General features: G+C 46.8%; 1 protein-coding gene across 2 annotated transcripts in view; it reads left to right on the top strand.

Annotated features, from left to right (window-relative positions):
- The window catches only part of kif17 (kinesin family member 17), a 29935-nt gene that overhangs the window by 4247 nt on the left and 5163 nt on the right, over positions 1–20525 (top strand). For both annotated transcript variants that reach the window (XM_042343738.1, XM_042343739.1), the window contains exons 4-12: positions 5362–5551; positions 6765–7217; positions 9670–9776; positions 10493–10637; positions 11495–11601; positions 14822–14994; positions 16330–16558; positions 17834–18092; positions 19835–19905. In XM_042343738.1, the coding sequence (XP_042199672.1) occupies positions 5362–5551; positions 6765–7217; positions 9670–9776; positions 10493–10637; positions 11495–11601; positions 14822–14994; positions 16330–16558; positions 17834–18092; positions 19835–19905 (1734 nt within the window). The remainder of the gene's footprint in view (positions 1–5361; positions 5552–6764; positions 7218–9669; positions 9777–10492; positions 10638–11494; positions 11602–14821; positions 14995–16329; positions 16559–17833; positions 18093–19834; positions 19906–20525) is intronic.

The raw sequence follows: 20525 nt of genomic DNA, 5'->3' as shown, positions 1-20525 counted from the left end.
ACTGTTCAGTGCCTTGAGGCGTCCTCCCAACATGAAAGGCGCTTAACAAATGTAATTTTGTTGTTGTTAAACTTCAGCAGTATCGCAGCGCACACTCTGGGGGTCCACAAGCCTTGATTTTGCCAATCTGCACCTCAATTCTCCAGGGTTAGGTAAGGAATTACCTTCTCCATCTGAGTGTTTAGAGCAGTGCCGGCCAAACTACGGCACGATTGGTTCCAGTTCTCAGGACAAATAAACAACAAAAAAATTACATTTGTATAGAGCCTTTCACATCAGGGGGAAACCTTCAAGAAGCCCCCCCCGAACATTCACACTAGTCTAAGTAAGTACATGCTTGATTGGTCGTGTGTTTCCAGGTTTCTCTTGATTGAATATTTCTTGATTTATTGCAAGAACATTTATTTTGTTGGTCGACCAAAAAGATTATCCTCCAGTGGTTTAGAGACTCATTCAGATTTAGATATCTTTTAATTTAGAACAACTAGCACTGGATTGCAGAACAATAACATTTTCAGTCAATTCACTTTGCAGTATATTCTGTGAAGCGCTTTGAGACATCTGGAAGAGTTAATAAGGTGCTATATCAAATACAAGGATTATTTCTTATCATTTTGACTCTTCCGATTACAGAGAGCTGTGGAGGGGGCGGCTTTGCTGAGCACTAGCCCCCTTCACTTTTTTGATAGATTTTTCCAAGAAGCACGACAAGAAGTTGCATTTTAGCAGCACCTTGTTGTATCTTGATACAACCCCACAAAGTGCTCTAGCGCTTTCTTGCGTGGAAAGCGGACTGTGCCATGTTGTTTTGTTTGCTCAGTGAAATATAAGAACAGCAAGGGAGGTCAGAGCTGAGATGAACATGCTGGGGGAGGAAAACTTTGCATTATTAACAGCGATAACAAATTGCAGGGTGTCAGCACATTAATGCAAGCTGCTCGACTGAGAATTCACACTCTGTATACGTGATGTGTTATATTCAAGCATCCATGCTTGGCTGGTGAGAGTATGATTTCCTCACGTTCACAAGGCTTTCATTTCACACTTTTGAGGGTCATGGGCAAGATTATTGTGAAATGGATTTTAAAAAATCTGAGATTTTTATGTCATTGTTGCTGGTCAAAATACTGAAAACTTTTAATCTAAAGTGCTTCCTGATCTAGGGACATTTTAACAGTGGAATTATTATGTATCACATATACACATGTGTGTTTTATGTTCCACCTACAAACTGTGTATCATGTCCCGTTTGTGAGACATGTGTATATGTGTGACATGGAGGGAATTGAAGTGTCCTTCCCTTCATTATTTAATTTACCAATGAACGGGATTCGTAAATTACTTGATTTATAAATTATTTTCATTAATTGTTAAACTAATTAAGATCATCTGTTATTCTCTCTGTACACATGGTTGGCACATGGTGCATAATAGACTCCTATGTGGTTTATTTGAGGTTCCCTATGGCTTTATGGCCTCCAGATCTGTGCAGTGAGACTTACATTTTCTTCATAAGAGACTATTTAATGGCAGTTAAGTTGCATAAAATCTGAGTAGCTCGGATGACATGAACATCAAAAAAAAGCTCTGTAACTACGAAAGCCAAGCAGGATATGGATTTATAATGAACAAGCCAGCGTGAAAAATTGGAAGATATTCTACCCTCACAGAGTAGTTAGTGGTCACATGGACCAGGCTTCCAATAAACACAGTTGATTCTGAGTTAATTGAGCCTTTCATTAAAAAAAATTGCTTTTGTTGCTGCTTGGCGAACAATATTGGTGAATTAGGGCTGGTGGGAGACTGAGATGAACAAACACATCTATGCTGCTGGGACTGGGCGAGTGATATTGGGGTTGAGGACGTGGTACTGTTACTGGCTTCTGGCCACCAGGAAAAGCCAATAAAATAATCAAGGACACTTATAATTAATTCTCTCCATGCCTCACGAAATGAACTATTTTTTGAGCACTGAGTTGGCTGGGCAGAATTCAGGGGGACATACAGGGACTACCTGGTGAACACATATTTTAGGTCACAAAATGCTGTTTCCAGCAGTGAGGTGCCTATAACGTTACCATTTTCATCCACAAGACTCTCGCAGCCCTTGAGTCTCCAGGAGACGGAGCAGGGTTTACTCGTTAAAAAGTCCAGGTGGCAGATTATTCTGGTGTTGGGGTTTGGGATCAGGAAAAGTCTGTGAAGAACTTTCTCCAGTTGATTAAATGGGTGTGTGATGCCCATAATAGTGTATTTATTCTATAGATCGAAGGCGTGATGGGCTGAATGGACATTTCCAGCCCTGCGAATGAGAACAAACCTCCACTCTGCAACCAGTGTGAAGCCAGTCAGGCTCCAGAGGTTACAGCATAGCGGGATTCTGAGGTCACCATCTTGTACATAAGGAATAGTCAGACAAACGGGCACGGATATTTATTGTTGCACTTTGGGGATTGATGAAAACAGGGAGCGGCATTTGTTTGGGTATTTTGCTGCTCCAGCTTGTGTTTGTTCTGTTGGGATGTCCTCCCGATGTGAAAGGAGCTATACAAATGTAATTTGTTGTTTGGGCATCAGTGGGTAGGCTGCTGACTGCACTTGACTGGTGCCAAAGTACCCACTGAATGATCCAGTATGATCTCATAGCTGCAGCTTTATGAAGTGATACTTGGTTCCAAGCCAGAGAATGACATAACCAGCATGTATGAGATTCAGATGTGGCTTCAATGTGGATTATGCAAAGATTCTTCTTATTATTATGGCTGCAGTTTTATCGCATGAACCAGGAAGAGAGAATTAGCATTTTGTAGAATATACTGTAAAGTGTAGTGACTGTTTTATGGGTGACACGCGGCAGCCAATGGAGCACAGCAGTGTCCCACATGTTAAGACATGTGCTATGCATTTATTATCGTTATGTGTAGTGACCATTATTATAGGCAAACATGGCAGACCTGTGTGCCAGGCTATTCTTACATTCTTACAAATAGCCTTAAAGTAAACAAGCGGTTAATCTGGTGAGGTATTGTCCACGACGCCAGCAGATAAACTCCCTGGCCTTTTCCAGTATTGTCGTGGGAGCTTTAACATCCCTTTGAAATGGGCAGGTGGGACCTCCTTTTAACATCTTATCTGAAAATGTGATACTCGGTTGTGACATAAAGGGGTTTGAATCCACAATATTCTGGCCCAGGGGCTAGTTAGTCTTGAAGCTACAATTAGGGAGATAGATACATGCATAAGAACATAAGAAATGCTAGACGAACAAAGACCAAGATCCATCCAGTTCGCCTTCCACCTTCCTGGTGATCACATACACATGTGTCCCAAACTCCTTATGTACAATACTACAATGTGATTTCCTAAAAGAAATCTAATCTGTGTTTGAAAGAATCAACATTTCCTGCTTCAACCGTCTCTCTAGGGAGCCTGTTCTACACATTCACTATTCGCTCACTAAAATTGTGTTTGCATAGGTTAGTTCTGAATTTACTGCTCTTCAATCGCAGGCCGTGTCCTCTGGAAGAGTATTAGCCACGATGCCAGGAAAAAAACTCCCTGCCCTACAAAGAGAAGACTATGTACCACCATACAAAGCAGCAATGTGAATTCAACTGCTTTCTTATTATTTTATTCATGTTGGTGTTGGAGTTCAACTTGCATTCTGTCCACAGAAGGGAGTTGAGGAGTACTGTGCCCAGTGTGATTGGAGTCAGCTTTCCAAGTTAATTGGGATCAGCACTTGTCATTTCAGCAGCTGAGCATTATTGGTTTCTATAGAAACCAGAGAAAGTGTTGGAAGAACACAAGTGGAGCCTGAGAAGTGTTGCTGTGATACTGCGCCATAATGATCCTAATAAACTCTGTGCAACTTGCAGTAAGTGCGTAGCTCAGAGCTGCCCAAGTTGCCGGGTCACCCAAAGCTGCTCTTGTTATTAGGGAAATATATTCTTGTTGATCTTATCCTCTTCCTCCCTCTCTGCTAATGGCATTTGTCTCAGCATATGTCTCTGTTTAATATGAATCCAGGACCGTAGGTGTCAGTCACTCTCCTGTAGCTTATTCGTGAATGATTCCTTGACGATGGCTGTTGGCAGATTATTTGGCCATGGATTGAGAGTTCGGTATATAACTGGTTTTCTATCTGTGTGTGTGTGTGTGTATGTGAAGAGTGCTTTTACTTCTTCCTGGAAAATTTAGATGCAAACTAGCAAGAGCAAAGATTTTGGGATCCTAGATTGTGCAAAGGGTAGTTCTAGAGGTTAACCAGTTATAACCGCACAGCTTTCCGAAGCCCAGATGAGCTTCCCTATTTTTGTCCACTTAGGCAACTTGGGCAGCTCTGAGCTACGCACTTAGTATGCACTTAGTTTTCAGAGTTATCAGGAGTCGAATGGGAAAAATCCTAGGACCCAGCGTCTGGTCTACTCCTCCCAAGCCTTGCCAATGAACCAGGCTCCTCAACATGCCCAAGGCTCTCCTGATTGGCTCCTGTCAGGGCCTCCACACCTCAAGCGCTGACAGCATCTCCAGCCACGCTTGCACATTCCTACCTTACTAAGCCAGTCCAGATCCTTGGCATCTTGTTTGACCCTCAGTTATCCTTTCTACCCCATATCCGTGTCATGATCCGCTCTGCCTTCCCCACCTTCGCAACATTGCTGGGCTCCGCCACAGTCTCACACCGCAGGCGGCCAAAACCCTCAAACACGCATTTATAACATCCAGACTTGACTATGTAAACTCCCTGCTTGTCGACCTTCCCAACTCCTCCCTCCTCCTTCAGCCTCTCTGCCGACACCCTCTGAAACTCCATCCTGCAGACCCTCCGCCTCATCCCCTCCCTTGACTCCTTCAAGACCCATCTCAAGACCCTCCTCTTTGACTGTGTCTTTGATCACCCTCCTCCTCCCCCCTGCCGTCCTCGCCCCAATCCCGAACCCCAGCTCGGGTCTGAAACACTGATTGTCCAGCACCTTGGGATGTCCTCCTGACGTGAAAGGCGCTTTACACATGTAATTTTGTTGTTGTTGTTGGTCTTCCATACCCTGAAGTACTGGGGCTTGCTCGGCTCAGGTGTGCCACAGAGAATCAACTTAATTCTAGACTAGTCACCTTGGAGCCAAGTCAGTCCCTAAAAGACTCCACTTACCTCTTCAATCCTCCCTCTCTCCCACCCTTCCTCCTGTGGATAGTTATTAGTTCATCATTAGATGTCTGACAATTGCAGTTTGAGGCTTCGCTTGGCAGATAGCAGGTGGAGACGGGTTGGGGAGTAGTCGAGCTACTAGTAAACTACTCAGCTCCAGAGCAAATTAGAATCTCTAATGTCCTGTTTGTCACGTTGCTTCTTATTTACAGTTGAAGGAACACCCGGAGAGAGGAGTTTATGTGAAGGACCTGTCCATGCACACCGTCCACAGTGTGGCTGAGTGTGAGAGAATCATGAACATAGGCTGGAGCAACCGTGCTGTGGGTTACACCCTCATGAATAAGGACTCATCGCGATCACATTCTATATTTACCATTCACCTGGAGATGTGCTCAATAGGTCAGTTAGACATTGACATATCCTGTGTGTGTGATGATTGTTCACAATGGATTATTCCTGTCTTCTGTGAGCTTCTGTGTATCTTTTCATCATCTATTCTCTCTCTTCATGTTGCTTATTTTTTATAGTTCCCAAATATTTTCTCCCCTCCTCTCCAGAAGGCAATTTTTTTTTCTTTAACTTTGGTCTACCATGGTAGAGTGTCTACCATGGATAGCATCCGACACATGGTCATTATTTTTGCTTGACGCTGAGGTATCAATCACAGCTTCCCAACTCTTCCCTTCACAAACTGCAAATTATTCAGAACGCTGCAGCTCGTGTCCTCTCCCGTACCGAGCTCCTTGTACCAATCACCCCCATCTTAATTGGCTTCACTGGCTCCCCATCCTTGGAGGATTGAGTTTAAAATCCTCGTCCTCACTTTTAAAGCCCTCCTTGGTCTTGCTCCTCCCTAACTCTGCGACCTATTAACACTGTACCAACCTGTCCACACTCTCCGCACTGCCGGCACTGGCCTGCTCCATGACCTCTTGCTCCACCATTGGCAGTTGGACCTTCAGCTTTTCTGTCCCCATCCTCTGGAACTCCATCCCGGAATCCCTCCACCTCGCACCCTCCTTTTACTCCTTCAAGACCGCCTCAAGACCTTCCTCTGACCTATTTGCTGCAGAAACAACCTACAACCCCCACCTCTCCTCCCCACCCTACACCCTCTTGATTCCAACCCCCAGCTCAGGTGAAAACCCTTAACTGTCTCGTGCCTTGGGACAGCCTTCTGATGTGAAATTTTCTTGTTGTTGTCAATAGAAAGAAGGCTCTTTGATCCATTTGAATATCCACCCTATCGTCTTCTCTCTTACTCATAAAGTATGTGTTGAAAATTAGTCTAGTTAAATGGCCTCAACCACCTTCTTGATTACCTTTACCACTATGCCTTTACCATTATCCTCTGTGTAAAAAAAAAACTTTCTGAAGTATTTTAAATGGGTCTGCCCTGAAATTGCTCTTTACACCTTCGAACGTGTGCCCACTTGCCCTGCTCCAGTGGAAGCACGGAGAGAAAAGAAACCGAGAGAAAGAACATTTTTTTTGTGCCTCGTCTTATCTCAAAGCGCTTCACAGTAACTGCTGCCGTGTGTAGTGACTGTTTTTCTAGGCAAATTGTTCCCGTTTTGCTTCATCTTTCCTTTTTGGCAACTTTGTTTTGCAGACGATAAAGGGAAAGACCACATCCGCGTGGGCAAATTAAATCTTGTAGATTTAGCGGGTAGTGAGAGACAGGCGAAAACTGGGGCCACGGGCGATCGTCTGAAAGAAGCTACCAAAATCAACCTGTCGCTCTCGGCTCTGGGGAATGTCATCTCCGCCTTGGTGGACGGTAAGTCCAAACACATTCCGTACCGTGATTCTAAGCTGACCCGAATGCTGCAGGATTCTCTTGGAGGCAACACCAAAACTCTGATGGTAGCTTGCCTCTCGCCCGCCGACAATAACTATGATGAAAGCCTCAGCACTCTGCGCTACGCTAACAGGGCCAAGAACATCAAGAACAAGCCCAAGATTAACGAAGATCCAAAGGATGCTTTACTCCGGGAATATCAGGAGGAGATCAAAAAACTGAAGATGCTGCTAGCTGGGCAGGTCGGAAGCACTGCTTTATCCAGTAAGTATTTATTTTCTTCCCCTTCCCTCCCTTCCACTAATCTTCGCATGAGAGTTTTATCGCAGTCTTTGGAAAAGCTGGTGGATTGGTCCACAGGAGACTTGGGTATTCTCTGTGACAGTTAAAGCTCATTCCATCACCGAAACTTGGTGCCATTGTCTTCAGCTACTCATCTGACTGGGTGATCCCTTTGATGTTTTCTTTAGTAAGCATTCCCAACATCTACCAAAATCCTGTATAGCAAAGGGGAGTGTTAATCATTGGCTGACCTAAAATGTTTGACCAGTTTACATCTCAGTGAACTTTCCTATTTCCCACTGTCCTTCTGCATTGGTGTATGAAAAAATCAAATAAAGAAAGAATTTGCATTTTTATGGTTCTTTATTACGTTTGAGAAACATCCTCGAGCTAGAAGAGTCGTTTGTTAGCATGGCTCAGTTGGTAGCACTCCCCATTTGCGGGTCATTACATTCCAGCAGCTGAGAATGACCCAACCATGTGCTGGAACACCAGTAAATTATAACAATAATAATCCTTGAATTTGATATAGCGCCTTAACACATCTTTGAGACGTCTCAGAGCACTTCACAGAATATACTGTAAAGTGAACGACTGTATATTTTGTGGGCAAAGCATGGCGGGCAATTGCATACAGCAGTGTCCCACAAATGTGGATTGAGTGACCAAATTATTATTTTTAATTTATTTTGAAGGTATTATTACCCACGAATAAACATAACAACTGGGTTCCTATTTACTGCTAGGTAAATAGAGGCGTGTGGAGTAAGGAAACTTGTCCAACGTTTCACCCCACTCGTCTCACAAACGAGAGGACCTGGGTTTGATTCCCATCAAACCCAGGTCCTCTTGCTTGCGAGACGAGTACTCTAACCACTACGCTTACAGGACTACACAAATTAGAGGGATAAGAAGATAGAGCAGACTGGTAATCCATTCTACAATATGTACAATAGATACTTAACCAACCGCTTCCATTTCATCTCGACAAATGGTTTCTCCTCCCGCCCCCACCCAGTCACCTGCGGGGTACCCCAGGGCTCCATCCTTGGCTCTCTTCTTATCCTTATTGATATGCTCCTCCTAGGCAATGTCATCCACAGTCATGGGGTAAACGTCCACATGTATGTAGATGACACACAAATCTACTTTGCCTCCTCCAGGATCAACTCCAGGAGGATGTTCTATCAGCTTGTCTGGCAGGCGCCAGGGCCTGGATGAATGTAAACCTCCTGCAGTTGAAAGTGGACAAAATAGAAGCCTTTGAACTTCTTCACTCCTGCGGATCTGAACTCCTCAACCTCCCTGCGATCTCCCTCACGCTCACTGAACCAGTGCGCAATCTAGGCGTCCGGTCGACCCCCTGTTGTCATTCCTCCCCCACATCCAATCCCTGACCAGCACTGCCTTCTTCCACCTCTGCCACATTACCCGCCTTCGACTGTACCTTACCCCAAATTCAGCCGAAACTCTTGTGCGTGCGTTTGTCACTTCCCGCTTGGATTACTCCAATGCACTCCTCGACGGTCTCCCCAGCTCCACTATTCAAAAGATTCAACTCATTCAGAACTCTGTCACCCGTGTACTGACCTGACCAAACTTCATACCCACATCTCACCAGTTCTGGCCCAGGTTCCAGCTCCAGGTTCCCTATCACCGAGCGGATTGACTTCAAGATCCTCACTCTCATGTTCAAATCCCTCCACTCTCTGGCAACCTCCCTACCTCTCCCACCTCCTCATTCCCCAATCCCCCAGCGGGCGCCTCCACTCGACTGGCACCGACCTCCTGCTCGTCCCTCGCACCCTCCGCTCCACCATTGGAGTTCGCGATCAGCCCTTTCAGCCACTACACCCCCAAACTCTGGAACAGTTCCTCAATCCCTCCACCTTGCCCCCTCCCCCTTTTCAAGTCCCGCCTGAAGACCTTCCTCTTCAACTGTGCTTACAGCCGCCTTGGAGTCCTGTAGCTCAGTGGTTAGAGCACTCGCTTAGCAAGCGAGAGACCTGAGTTCAATTCCAGGCAGAGGGCGAAACCTTGGGCAAGTTTGCTTACTCCACACAGAGCCTAATAATAATCCCTCCAAAACCAAAACAATAATAAATTGGTCATTTTCAATCTACGACTGTTTGTGGGACATTGCTGTGCGCAATTGGCTGCCGCGTTCGCCCACAAATATACAGTCAATTCACTTTACAGTATATTCTGTGAAGCGCTTTGGGACGTCCTCCCGACGTGAAAAGCGCTATATCAAATGCAAGGATTATTATTATTATTATTATTATTCCTCTCCATTTGGCTTGGAGTCAGTCTCCGTCATTCTTAAGTGCTCTGAGACCCTACCCTGCGTGGAGGGTGCTATATAAGTGCGAGTTGTTGTACAATGGAATAGATTGTCACAATAGATGAAATGATCTTTGCATTTCTTTTCCAGATGATCTGAACAAGTTGTCAGTGAGCAGTAACCGGCTGGCGAGTAACTCCTCTCAAAATTCTAGCGCTCGCGAGGAAGCAGAAGTCGAGAAAGAGAAGATTAGACAGGTTTGTGTATGTTAGAGCTAGCATACATGTGAATCCGTGGATCAGGGAGACATTTTGTTTTTAGGATACTGCTGTGTGCAATTGGCTGCCCCGTTTTGCCCACAAAATATACAGTCACTACAGTTTACAGTATATTCTGTGAAGCGCTTTGAGACATTTCGAAGACGTGATGAGACGCTGTATCAAATGCAAGGATTATTATTATCAAAAATAATAATAATAATCCTTGCATTTGATATAGCGCTTTTCACGTCGGGAGGACATCCCAAAGCGCTTCACAGAACACACTGTAAAGTGAATTGACTGTATATTTGTGGGTGAACGCGGCAGCCAATTGCGCACAGCAATGTCCCACAAACAGTCGTAGATTGAAAATGACCAATTTATTATTGTTTTTGGTTTTGGAGGGATTATTATTAGGCTGTGTGTGGAGTAAGGAAACTTGCCCAAGGTTTCGCCCTCTGCCTGGAATTGAACTCAGGTCTCTCGCTTGCAAAGCGAGTGCTCTAACCACTGAGCTACAGGACACAGTGGTCCTGAGGCTAAAATTTGTGGGCATCAGTTTTCTAGAACACATTAGCACTGCTTTGAGGGACAAATAAAAGGGGAGTAAAATAAATGCCGTGCTCTGGGACTGACCACATGGTCCTAATGATCTTTCCGGGTCCTGCTTTGTTCCTTTGATAACAGTCCGTTCACTTTGTACTATTCTTCAGGAGTATGAGCAGAGGTTAGCCAAGATGAAGGCAGATTATGAGGCGGAACAGAAATCCAACGCCAGGCTGCAAGAGGACATTGAGAAACTCCGCAGCTCGTATGAGATGAAGCTGGTTCACATCGAGGCCTTCGATAAAGGCACTGGTACGTGACAAGAAATTGAGTTTGATATAGCACTATTCACGTTGGGAGGACATTTCAATGAGCTTCACGGGATTTTTTTCCCCCCATAAAGTGCAGTGACTGTGTGCCTTGTAGAGCTTCACAGGATTTTTTTCCCCCTGTAAAGTGCAGTGACAGTGCACCTTGTAGGCAAACACTGCAACCAGTTTGCATGCAGCAATGTTCCACAAACAGCAATGAATGACCAATTTTATTTGGAGGATTGCTGGCCAGGACAGAAGAAGAAACTCCCTTTCAGGTAGTGCCATGGGATATTTGATGTCAACAGCAACATGCATTTATATAGTGCCCTTTGCTCTGGGTAGGGTCCACCTGAACAGGCAGACAAGATGGCACCACCGACAATGCCACACACCCCTAGCAATGTATTGGGCCGATGCGGGCCAACCTTTATGGTCAGCAAAAAAAAACACCCAACCAGTATAATCCTGAATATCCATCGAAAGAGAAAAAAGGGTTCCACAAATTCTTCACATAGTGAATGCTCTGTTCTCTCAGCACTTAATAAAATGCTGCTCGTCATAAGGCTGACTCATCAAGCTTCAACCCAAGAGTCAACCTCCTGCTTCAATTTTTTTTGAAGGGATTCTTACCCCCAGAAATATGATCCACCGATCGACTACAACCGTGTCCCTACTTAATTAATGCTAGGTAAACAGAGGCGTATGGAGGCGCCGGGAATCGAACCCAGGTCCTCTCGATTACGAGGTGAGTGCTCTAACCACTGAGCTACAGGACTCCAGTGTAGACTGACACGGACCAGGGCACGTGCAAATACGCATCCGGCACGCAACAGTAATTTCTCTCTGTCTCTGCAGACGCACCCGAGTTTGTGGAATGTGCCAGTGTCCTGGAAACTGTGCAACCCAATACCCTTCCCCTACCTGATGCCAGTGACCTGGAGCCAAAGCTCGCTCTTACCAAGGTAAGTGTTGCTCCGTAATGCATGTGTACATTGGCCTGTTCTGGGGTTTTAAATGGCATTTTGGATAGAGTCACTCAGCTTGCCTCAGTCGGCAGCACTTTTGGCTCTAGGTCAGAAGGTTGTGGGTTCAAGCTCCACGCTGGTACCTAAGCTCACGGTGGTGTTTGAAGCCATAGTGACGTCATGCCTGTGTAGCACTGGGGGAGAATCCTACTGTCAGAGGTACCATTCTTCAGATGAACCATGCTCCTGTCTGGTGGACATTAAAAATCCTGCAATATAACTGGGAATAAAAAGTAAGGAGTTTCTACCTGTGCCCTAGTGAACAATGCTTAGATACCTCTTGCGTGACCTTGCGTGTGCAACTGGCTGTGATATTCGCATAGAAATAAAGTTACTGTGTTTGATAGTAATAATAATCCTTGTATTTGATATAGCGCCTTATCAACACTTTGAGACGTCTCAAAGAGCTTCACAAAATTTACTGTAAAGTGAATTGACTGTATATTTTGTGGGCAAAATGCAGCAGCAAAGCCATGTCCCACAAACAGTCATGAATTGAGTGACAAAATATTTATTTATTTTGAAAGGATGATTATCCCTGGAAAAGCAATCCACCAATCGACTTACAACCGGTTCCTACTTACTGCTATGTAAACAGAGGCGTGTGGAATAAGGAAACTTGCCTAAGGTTTTGCCCTGCCCGGGAATTGAACTCTTGCTTGCGAGGCGAGTGCTCTATGCAATACGCTACAAGACTCCACAAATTACTGTATATTGCTTTAAGAATAAAAATGCAATTCTTTTCTTCCTCTTCATATTTACATCCTGGAAGTCTGGTAACATTTTTTTGTTGTTGTAACTTGTCTTACAACCTTCAGTTCACCCCCTCCTGCTCTATATCCTTGGACTTCTCCTCTCTCCTCTCCCCCAACCTTTCCCTGCACATCCACACTGCCACCCATTCGACTGGTGATTACCTGGGACCTCAGTGTCTCGGACCTCACTTTCACAAATAAAGCCATCTCCAGTCACCATTGCATCTCCTAATCCCTGTCCTCAATTCCTCTCCCCACCACCAAACCCACATCCATCGCCTGCCACCCCAGGAAAAAAATCTCCCTGCAATCCCTCTCCACTGCCCTGGAGATATCTGAACTCCTCCCCCTCTGGCCACCTCCCGCGCTGATTTATCCTCCTCGCGCACCCTCCTCCACAACTCCCTCTCCACCACTCTTGATGCTCTTGCCCCCTCACCTCCCGAACCGCTTCCTACTCATGAACCTCTCCCTGGTACACCAGCCATCTCCGCTCCCTCAAGGGTCAGGTGTGTGCCGCCGAACACACCTGGCTCACGTCTGACCTTACGTCCATCGGCAGATCTAGCTGGACCACATCAAAACATACCGCTCCGCCCTCTCCTCTGGAAAATTGTCCTTCTACTTCTAGATAATCTTGGAGGTGAAGGATAACCCCAGGCTCCTATTCTCCACCACCAACTGGATCCTCCATCCACCCTCCCATGCCTCGCCCATTCTCTCAAGCTCTGACTGTGAGAAGATGCTGGATTTCTTTGAGTCCAAAATTGAGGGGATCCGTTCAGCTGCCTTTGTCCTCCCAGCCGCCACTCCCTCCCCATCTCCCCTGACACTCCGACCCCTACCGATCCCTCCCTTCACATTTTCAACCCTATCTCTCTCTCATCACCACCATATCCAGCATGAAACATACCACCTGCTCACTTGACCCCATCCCCACCCTTCTCCTCACCCCTCTACTCGTTCTATCAACTGGCACTGTTCCCATCCCCCTAAAAACAGCTGCAATCATCCTCATCCTGAAAAAACCTGGACCCAGCTATGCTTTCTAACTACCGGCCCATCTCCAATCTCCCTTTTCTTTCAAAGGTCCTTGAAAGAGTCGTTGCTTCCCAACTTCGCTCATTCCTCTCCTACCACTGCCTTCACGAGCCCCTCAAATCAGGTTTCCGTGCTGCTCACAGCACAGAAATTGCTCTGGTTGAGGTGACAAATGACATCCTGTCTATCTGTGACCACAGCTCCCTCTGCCTCTGCGTCCTCCTCGTCCTCTCTGCTGCCTTTGATACTGTGGACCACTTCATCCTCCTCCACCACCTCTCTTCTCACCTCAAACTTCAAGGTTCTGTCCTTGAATGTTCAGGTCTTATCTCTCACGCTGTCTCCAATTTTTTTCCGCCAACAGTTTCTCCTCCAGTGCAGTCCTCCCATTCAACTTGTACAGGTGCCCCCTTGGTGACATCATCCACAGACATGGAGTCAACTTCCACATGTACGTGGATGCCACCCAACTCTATCTCTCTGCCTCCACCCTCGATTCCTGGACAGCTGATGTCCTGACAGAACGTCTGTCTGACATCAAGTCCTGGATGAGAGCCAGATTTCTACAGCTGAATGTCAGCAAGACTGAGGCTTTCCTGATTGGCTCGCACCAGAGTCTCCGCACCTCAGGCACTGGCAGGATTAGCATCCAGGGTTGCATACTGCACCTCACCAAGCCAGTCAGGAACCTGGGCATCTTGTTCGACCCTCAACTGTCCTTTCTCCCCCATATCCGTGCCATGACCCGCTCTGCCCACCCGTCAGTGAGGCACCTCAAGACTCGATACAGAAACTCCCTCCTTGTAGTTCTCCTCAACTCTTCCATCCAAAAGCTGCAGATCATCCAGAACTCTGAATGTCGTGTCCTCTCCTTACCAGGCTCCGTGACCCCATCACCCCCACCCTCGCCCAGCTCCCCATCCCTCAGAGGATAGAGTTCAAAATCCTGGTCCTTACTTTCAAGGCCCTCCACAGCCTGCCCCTTCTTACCTCTCTGACCTGCTGACCCCCTATCAACCTGTGCGCTCCCGAACTCAGCAGGCTCCGCCCTGCTCCAACGTCTCCCAACCGTCCCTCCCCACCATCAGCCGGGCTTTCCACCTCTCTGCCCCCACCCTCTGGAACTCCATCCCACATCCCCTTCGCCTTACTCCCTCTCTTGCCTCATTCAAGGCATGACTCAAGACTCTCCTTTTTGACCGTGCCTTCGGCCGCCCTCCTAGCCCCTCTGCTCTCCCTCATCCCGACCCTGCCCCCCACGATCGGGTCCTGCCTTGGGACATCCTCCCAAAGGTCAGGCGCTTAACAAATGTTGTTGTTGTCTCTTTAATTGCTCGTTTCTCTTGTGATTTTTCTTCAAGTTGGATGAGCTGGAGGCTCAGATAGTTCAGCACATCAGCAGCACAGAGAAGGGAGGCTTGACCATCGAGGATGCCCAGTTAAACCTCACCATCCCCAGGGAACAAGTCACAGCCAACAACTCACCAGCCACCACGTCACCCGTCGCCTTGGATCAGGAGGAGGTCATTGCAAGGTTTGCAAACACTGACCAGTTCCACGGGAACAGGAGAAGGCCATTCTGCCCCTCGAGCCTGTTCCACCATTCTATAAGATTGTGGCTGATCTGTACCACAACTCCAATTACCCACCCTTTGCCCCATATCCCCTGATACCCTGACCTAACAAATATTTATCCACCTTAGTCTTGTGAATGTGAATGAATTATGCATCCACAGCCTTTTGGTAGAGAGTTCCAGCCATGTGCTTGGATTTATCAGTATATTAAGGAAACATTTCTTTCTAAGGTCACAACAGAACTTATCAGTGCAGAGAGCTGCTCCTTGTGTCCAGAATTTATTTTGCCCTTTTTTTGATCAGAAGAATGAACGGGCTAAGGTTCTTTAAATAATGCCCACTTTTGTCTTATCTCCTCACTAAATCCTGGTTTGTTTGATCTCCTCTCCAAGCTTCCACAGGCTCTTACCTGCCTCCTGCAGGTCAGAGGAATAAGCTAGGGTGGAAACTGCAGCTGAGCTCAACTGCGTCTTTGTTCGATGACTGCTCACGCTTGCCTGTTTAGCAAAGGCATCTCTGAACGATCAGGAGTAGGAACCCGTGGCTGATTTGGCTCTCTAGGCCTCAGGAGGAATTCAACTGAAGCCCTGGCTGCTCCCTCCGCTGATATCATTAACAGCACAGAGTGAGGAGTGGATCCTGTGAGCTTGTGGTCTGTGTAGCCAAATGCTTTACCCACCCAGCCATTGGGAAAGCTGCTTTGGTCCAACTGGGTTATCCACTGGTTAGGGGGAGGTGGGGAATTAATGGATACAGGATTAACTGCTTTTCTGGGTGGGAGAATGCAAGGTTGGTTTCCACCAATCTATGAGGGGAGGAATCAGCTTCCTTTCAGTCAGTTCAAGATCCTCGAGCTCATCTTCAAAGATACCCACGGATTGGCTTCTTCCTACCTCTGTGACCTGCTAGCACCATATCAACCTGTCTACACCCCCCGCTTGGCGGGCTCCAGGGTGCTCCATGTCCCCCGCCTGGCCCACCCCACCATTGGCAGTCAGGCCTTCAACCTCTCTGCCCATTTGGAATTGCATCCCACAATCCCTTCGCCTCGCTCTCTCCCTCGCCTCCTTCAAGGCACATCAAGACCCTACTCTTCGACCGCATCTTCGGTCACTCTCCTACCCCTAACCTCCTTGTCCTCCCACCTCCTGATCCCAAACCCTAGCTCGGGTCTAAATCCCTGAATGTCCAGCACCTTAGGACATCCTCCCGACATGAAAGGCGCTGTGAACGGAATTTGTTGTTGTGAGAACAACCTTTCAGTGAGAGGCTCCCTCCCCTCTGTTCACCACAGACTGAAGATGCTGGAGAATGCAGTGGTGGGTGGGGAACAGGCCAAGAATGCTGAGCTGAAGGAGAAGCGGAAACGGCGCAAGAAGTACGCAGACGAACGGAAAAAACAGCTGGCGGAGGCCCTGAGGCACAGTGACCGGGATGACCACAGCGTCTTGTACAATGTGTACGAGTCCATCCAGGATGAGGTGCGAGGGAAGAGCCGGCAGATCGAGGAGCTGCAGAAGAAGGTACGGTGAGAGATGCATTCACTCCAGCCAGAGTGGACACTTTCATTGTAATTCCTTAGCAGTATGTCCACTTTTGAGCATCTCATTACTTGGGTATGTATAAGCAAAGGCACTGCAGGTTCACTGGGATGTTAGCATTAATAATCATTGCATTTGATATTGCGCCTTATCACGCCATTGAGACGCCTCAAAGCGCTTCACAGAATACACTGTAAAGTGCATTGACTGTATTTTGTGAGCAAAACACGGCAGCCAATTGTGCACAGCATCGTCCCACAAACAGTCATGGATTGAGTGACCAAATTATTATTTCTTTTTGAAGTGATTATTACCCCCGGAAAGCAATCCGCCAATCGACTAACAACCGGGTTCCTACTTACTGCGCGGTAAACAGGCGTGTGGAGTAAGGAAACTTGCCCATCGTTTTGCCCTCTCGTTTGCGAGGCGAGTGCTCCAACTACTGAGCTACAGGACTCCTGTGTAGACTGACTAGGGACTAGGGATTTGGATTGTGTATATAGACGTGACTCATTCAAGCTTTTCTCACGAGAGCCAAAAGGTTAAAGGGCGATCGAGTAGTTTTTTAAATTGTTGAGGGTTTCAATAGGGATTATTTCCACAGGTTGGCGGATCAGTAAGGAAGAGGAAACAATAATAATAATATTAATCCTTGCATTTGATATAGTGCTTTTCACGTCTTCTCGACATCTCAAAGCGCTTCACAGAATAGACTGTGTAGATAATCAGGAGAAGAATTCAAGGGGACATTAGAAAAACAATTTATCCAGATCCAGCTCTTGAAACAATCCACAGTCTTCACTCTCACCACCTCCCTAAGCAAATTTCCACTCTCTACGTAAAGTAGTTCAATCTAAGCTTCCCCCTTTTGAGTTTAAATTGTGAGCACTTTTGTTGTAGACTTCATCGTGACTGTATTGAGTAAGGTATCGAATTCTAGCGTGTCTGGAGACTTTAGAATTCAAACAGAAGTCGCTAGGAATACTCAGCAGGTCAGGCAGCTTCTGTATAGGGAGGAAAGTGGGTGAAACGTTAACCCACTTTCCTCTCTCCATAGATACTGTATTCCCCGCATCCCCCCACTTGTTATTGTATTCCCCACATCCCCTCACTTGTTGCTGTGTCCCCCTGGATGCCCCTGATCCGCTGAGTGTTCACAGCCACTTCTGTTTTTATTTCAGATTTCCAGCATCTGTAGTATTTTGCCTTTTGACTTTAGAATTCAGTTTGGCTAAAATCTCTTCTTTTTTTCTTAAGCTGAAGGTAGCAGAGATCGAGATTTGCGACCTCCAGTCCGAGTTTGAATTTGAGCGGATCGACTATCTGTCCACCATCCGCAAGCAGGAGCGGGAGGCCATCCTGCTCTACCAGGTCCTCGACCGGATCCAGCCCCTCATCCGCCGGGACTGCAACTACAGCAACATCGACAAAGTCAAGCGGGAATGTGTGTGGGACGAGGAGGGCAGCTGCTGGAAGCTGCCAGAAACACTCATTCAAAAGATTACTCTGCCTTCTGGTGAGTGGCCACATGGGTTCAGTGACCAATTGTGAGGGGAATGCGGGGGATACAGTAACAAGTGGGGGGGCGGGGGTGAGTGGTGGGGGGTATACAGTGACTGTGAAGGGTATAGCAACAGAGGGAGAGGAAGTGTACAGTGATTGCAGGAGTGGTACCCAGCATCTTGAGACATCCTCCTAACATGAAAGGCGCTATACAAATGTAAATTGTTGTTCTTACGACGGGTTACAGTAATCGTGCAGCGGGTGGGTGGGGGTGGGGGAAGAAAAAGGAATGGGAAATGTACAATCGTCACAAGTGTACAGAAACAGAGAGATTTGGCGACCGTGTGGATAGAGTGATCAGGGTGGGTTTCAGTGGCCAGCGATTTCCTTTGAAACCATCCTGGAAACACTGACTTTCTCAAATACCTGCGCATATTTTCAGATTAAAAACCTCTAGATATAAAGGTAACCTCACTGCTAAACAAGACACAATATTCACTTGTAACACCGACTCATACTCATGTGTGTGTCAGCCTGGCTCAGTCGGTAGCACGCTCACCTCGGAGTCAGGTGGTTGTGAGTATTCATGCATGCACTCTCCACCTCACTAAGCCTGTACGGAACCTCGGGGGTCTTGTTAACCCCCAGCTGTCCTTTAAACGCCATCCGTGCCATGATCCGTTCTGCCTTCCCCCATCTCCGTAACATCCACTGGCTCTGCCACTATCTCTCCCCTCAAATCGCCGAAACCCTCATCCACGCTTTCATGACATCCAGGTTTGACTCCGCTAACTCACTGTTCGCTGGACTTCCCAACTTGTCCCTCAACAAGCTGCAGATAAGTCATAACGCTGTAGGCACTGGCCTGCTTCATGTCTCTCTCCCTGCCTGCTTCACCATCAGTGATCGAGCCTTCAGTGTTTCTGACCCCACCCTCTGGAGTGGGTATTGAAGGAGGCCCCCGCTCGTTCCAGAGGGTGGGGGCAGAAAGGTTGCCTCACCTCCCCCCTCCCTTGCATCCTTCCTGTTCCACCATGCCTTTGGTCCACCCTCCAGCCCTCTCTATCTTCACTTGTAGCTCAGGTGTAAACCCCTCATTGTCCAGCACTTTGGGGTGTCCTCCTGATGTGAAAGGCACTGTATAATTTGTTGTTGTGACTTTAACTTCCCAATCCAAAGCTTGGGGTGTACTGGATTGTAGTAAGTGCCGAACTTTGTTGAGACATTAAGTAATGTTTACCTGTTCAGGTGATGTCCTGGGGTCGGTCAAGAACTCTTATCAGCCCAGCGTTTAACCTACTCATCTAAAATGATTAAAGCCCTAATTTCTCAAGTCCTGTTCTTAGCTGAAAGCTCTAATCCCTGGATGGGACATGCATCCCATGTTAAATGAAGTGTATGTAAGAGCATGTTGTTGAAGTGGGTTCAAAGTTAGGGTTAAACTTCATCAAATATTATGGAGTCCTGTAGCTTAGTGGTTAAAGCACTCACCTCGCAATTTGATTCCCGGGCAGGGTGAAAAGTTGGTCAAGTTTCCTTACTCCACACGTCTCTGTTTACATAGCAGTAAGTAGGAACCCGGTTCTTAGTTGATAGGCGTAACTTTTTTGTCCGCAAAATATACAGTCAATTCACTTTACAGTATATCCTGTGAAGCGCTTTGAGACACCTCGAAGACGTGATAAGGCGCTATATCACAATGCAAGGATTATTCTTATTATAAACATTGACATAAATAGTGCAATTTTTTTTCAGCTGGAACCAGTGTGGCATCGAGTAAGCCAGGGTCAAGGATCTCTTCTGGTGACATTACTGAGTACCCGATGGTAAGTGCTGTATATATGCTTCCATCCACACTGCACGCAAGCTATGAGAAGAAAGTAACATTTACTGTGACCGAGATTGAATTGCCAGGTGACAGCCTGGCTCAGTTGCTAACATTCTCATCTCCTGAATCAGACGGTTCAGGGATCAAATGCCATGTTGGGACTTTGAGCTCATAGACCAAACTGATTCCTCAGTGCATTGCAGAGGGAATGCTATATTGTCATCAGTGCCGTACTTCAGATGGGATGTTAAACTAAGGTCCCGTTAAACATCTCATGGCACTATTTGTAAAGAGAATTACCTGGATATGTTTGGCAAGGGCCACAGCCCCCACCCCCAAATACTGACGCCCTGAAGCTGGGACACACGATTCATCTTCTGATGTGCAGATCGGACTAATGGTTAGAGATATTTGAGTTTTGCTAAAGTCACGATACAGCGAAATGGCTTCAGGACAGGTGGTGGAGGGAGGGAGTGTCACTGTCTGTTGGTTCCTGAATGAATCTTGACATTGTAAGAGCGAGTTAGAACCCAGTGTTTGGCTCTGACTGTGTGGGGTGGGCGGGGCTTGGTCCTGTGTGTGGTGGGCGGGGCTTGATCCTGTGTGTGGTGGGCGGGG

This window comes from Callorhinchus milii, unplaced genomic scaffold (genome assembly GCF_018977255.1).
Source record: "Callorhinchus milii isolate IMCB2004 unplaced genomic scaffold, IMCB_Cmil_1.0 Scaffold24, whole genome shotgun sequence".
Taxonomy (NCBI): Eukaryota; Metazoa; Chordata; class Chondrichthyes; order Chimaeriformes; family Callorhinchidae; genus Callorhinchus; species Callorhinchus milii.
The sequence above is the reverse complement of the archived record's forward strand: the minus strand, read 5'-3'. Positions and strand labels throughout refer to the sequence as shown.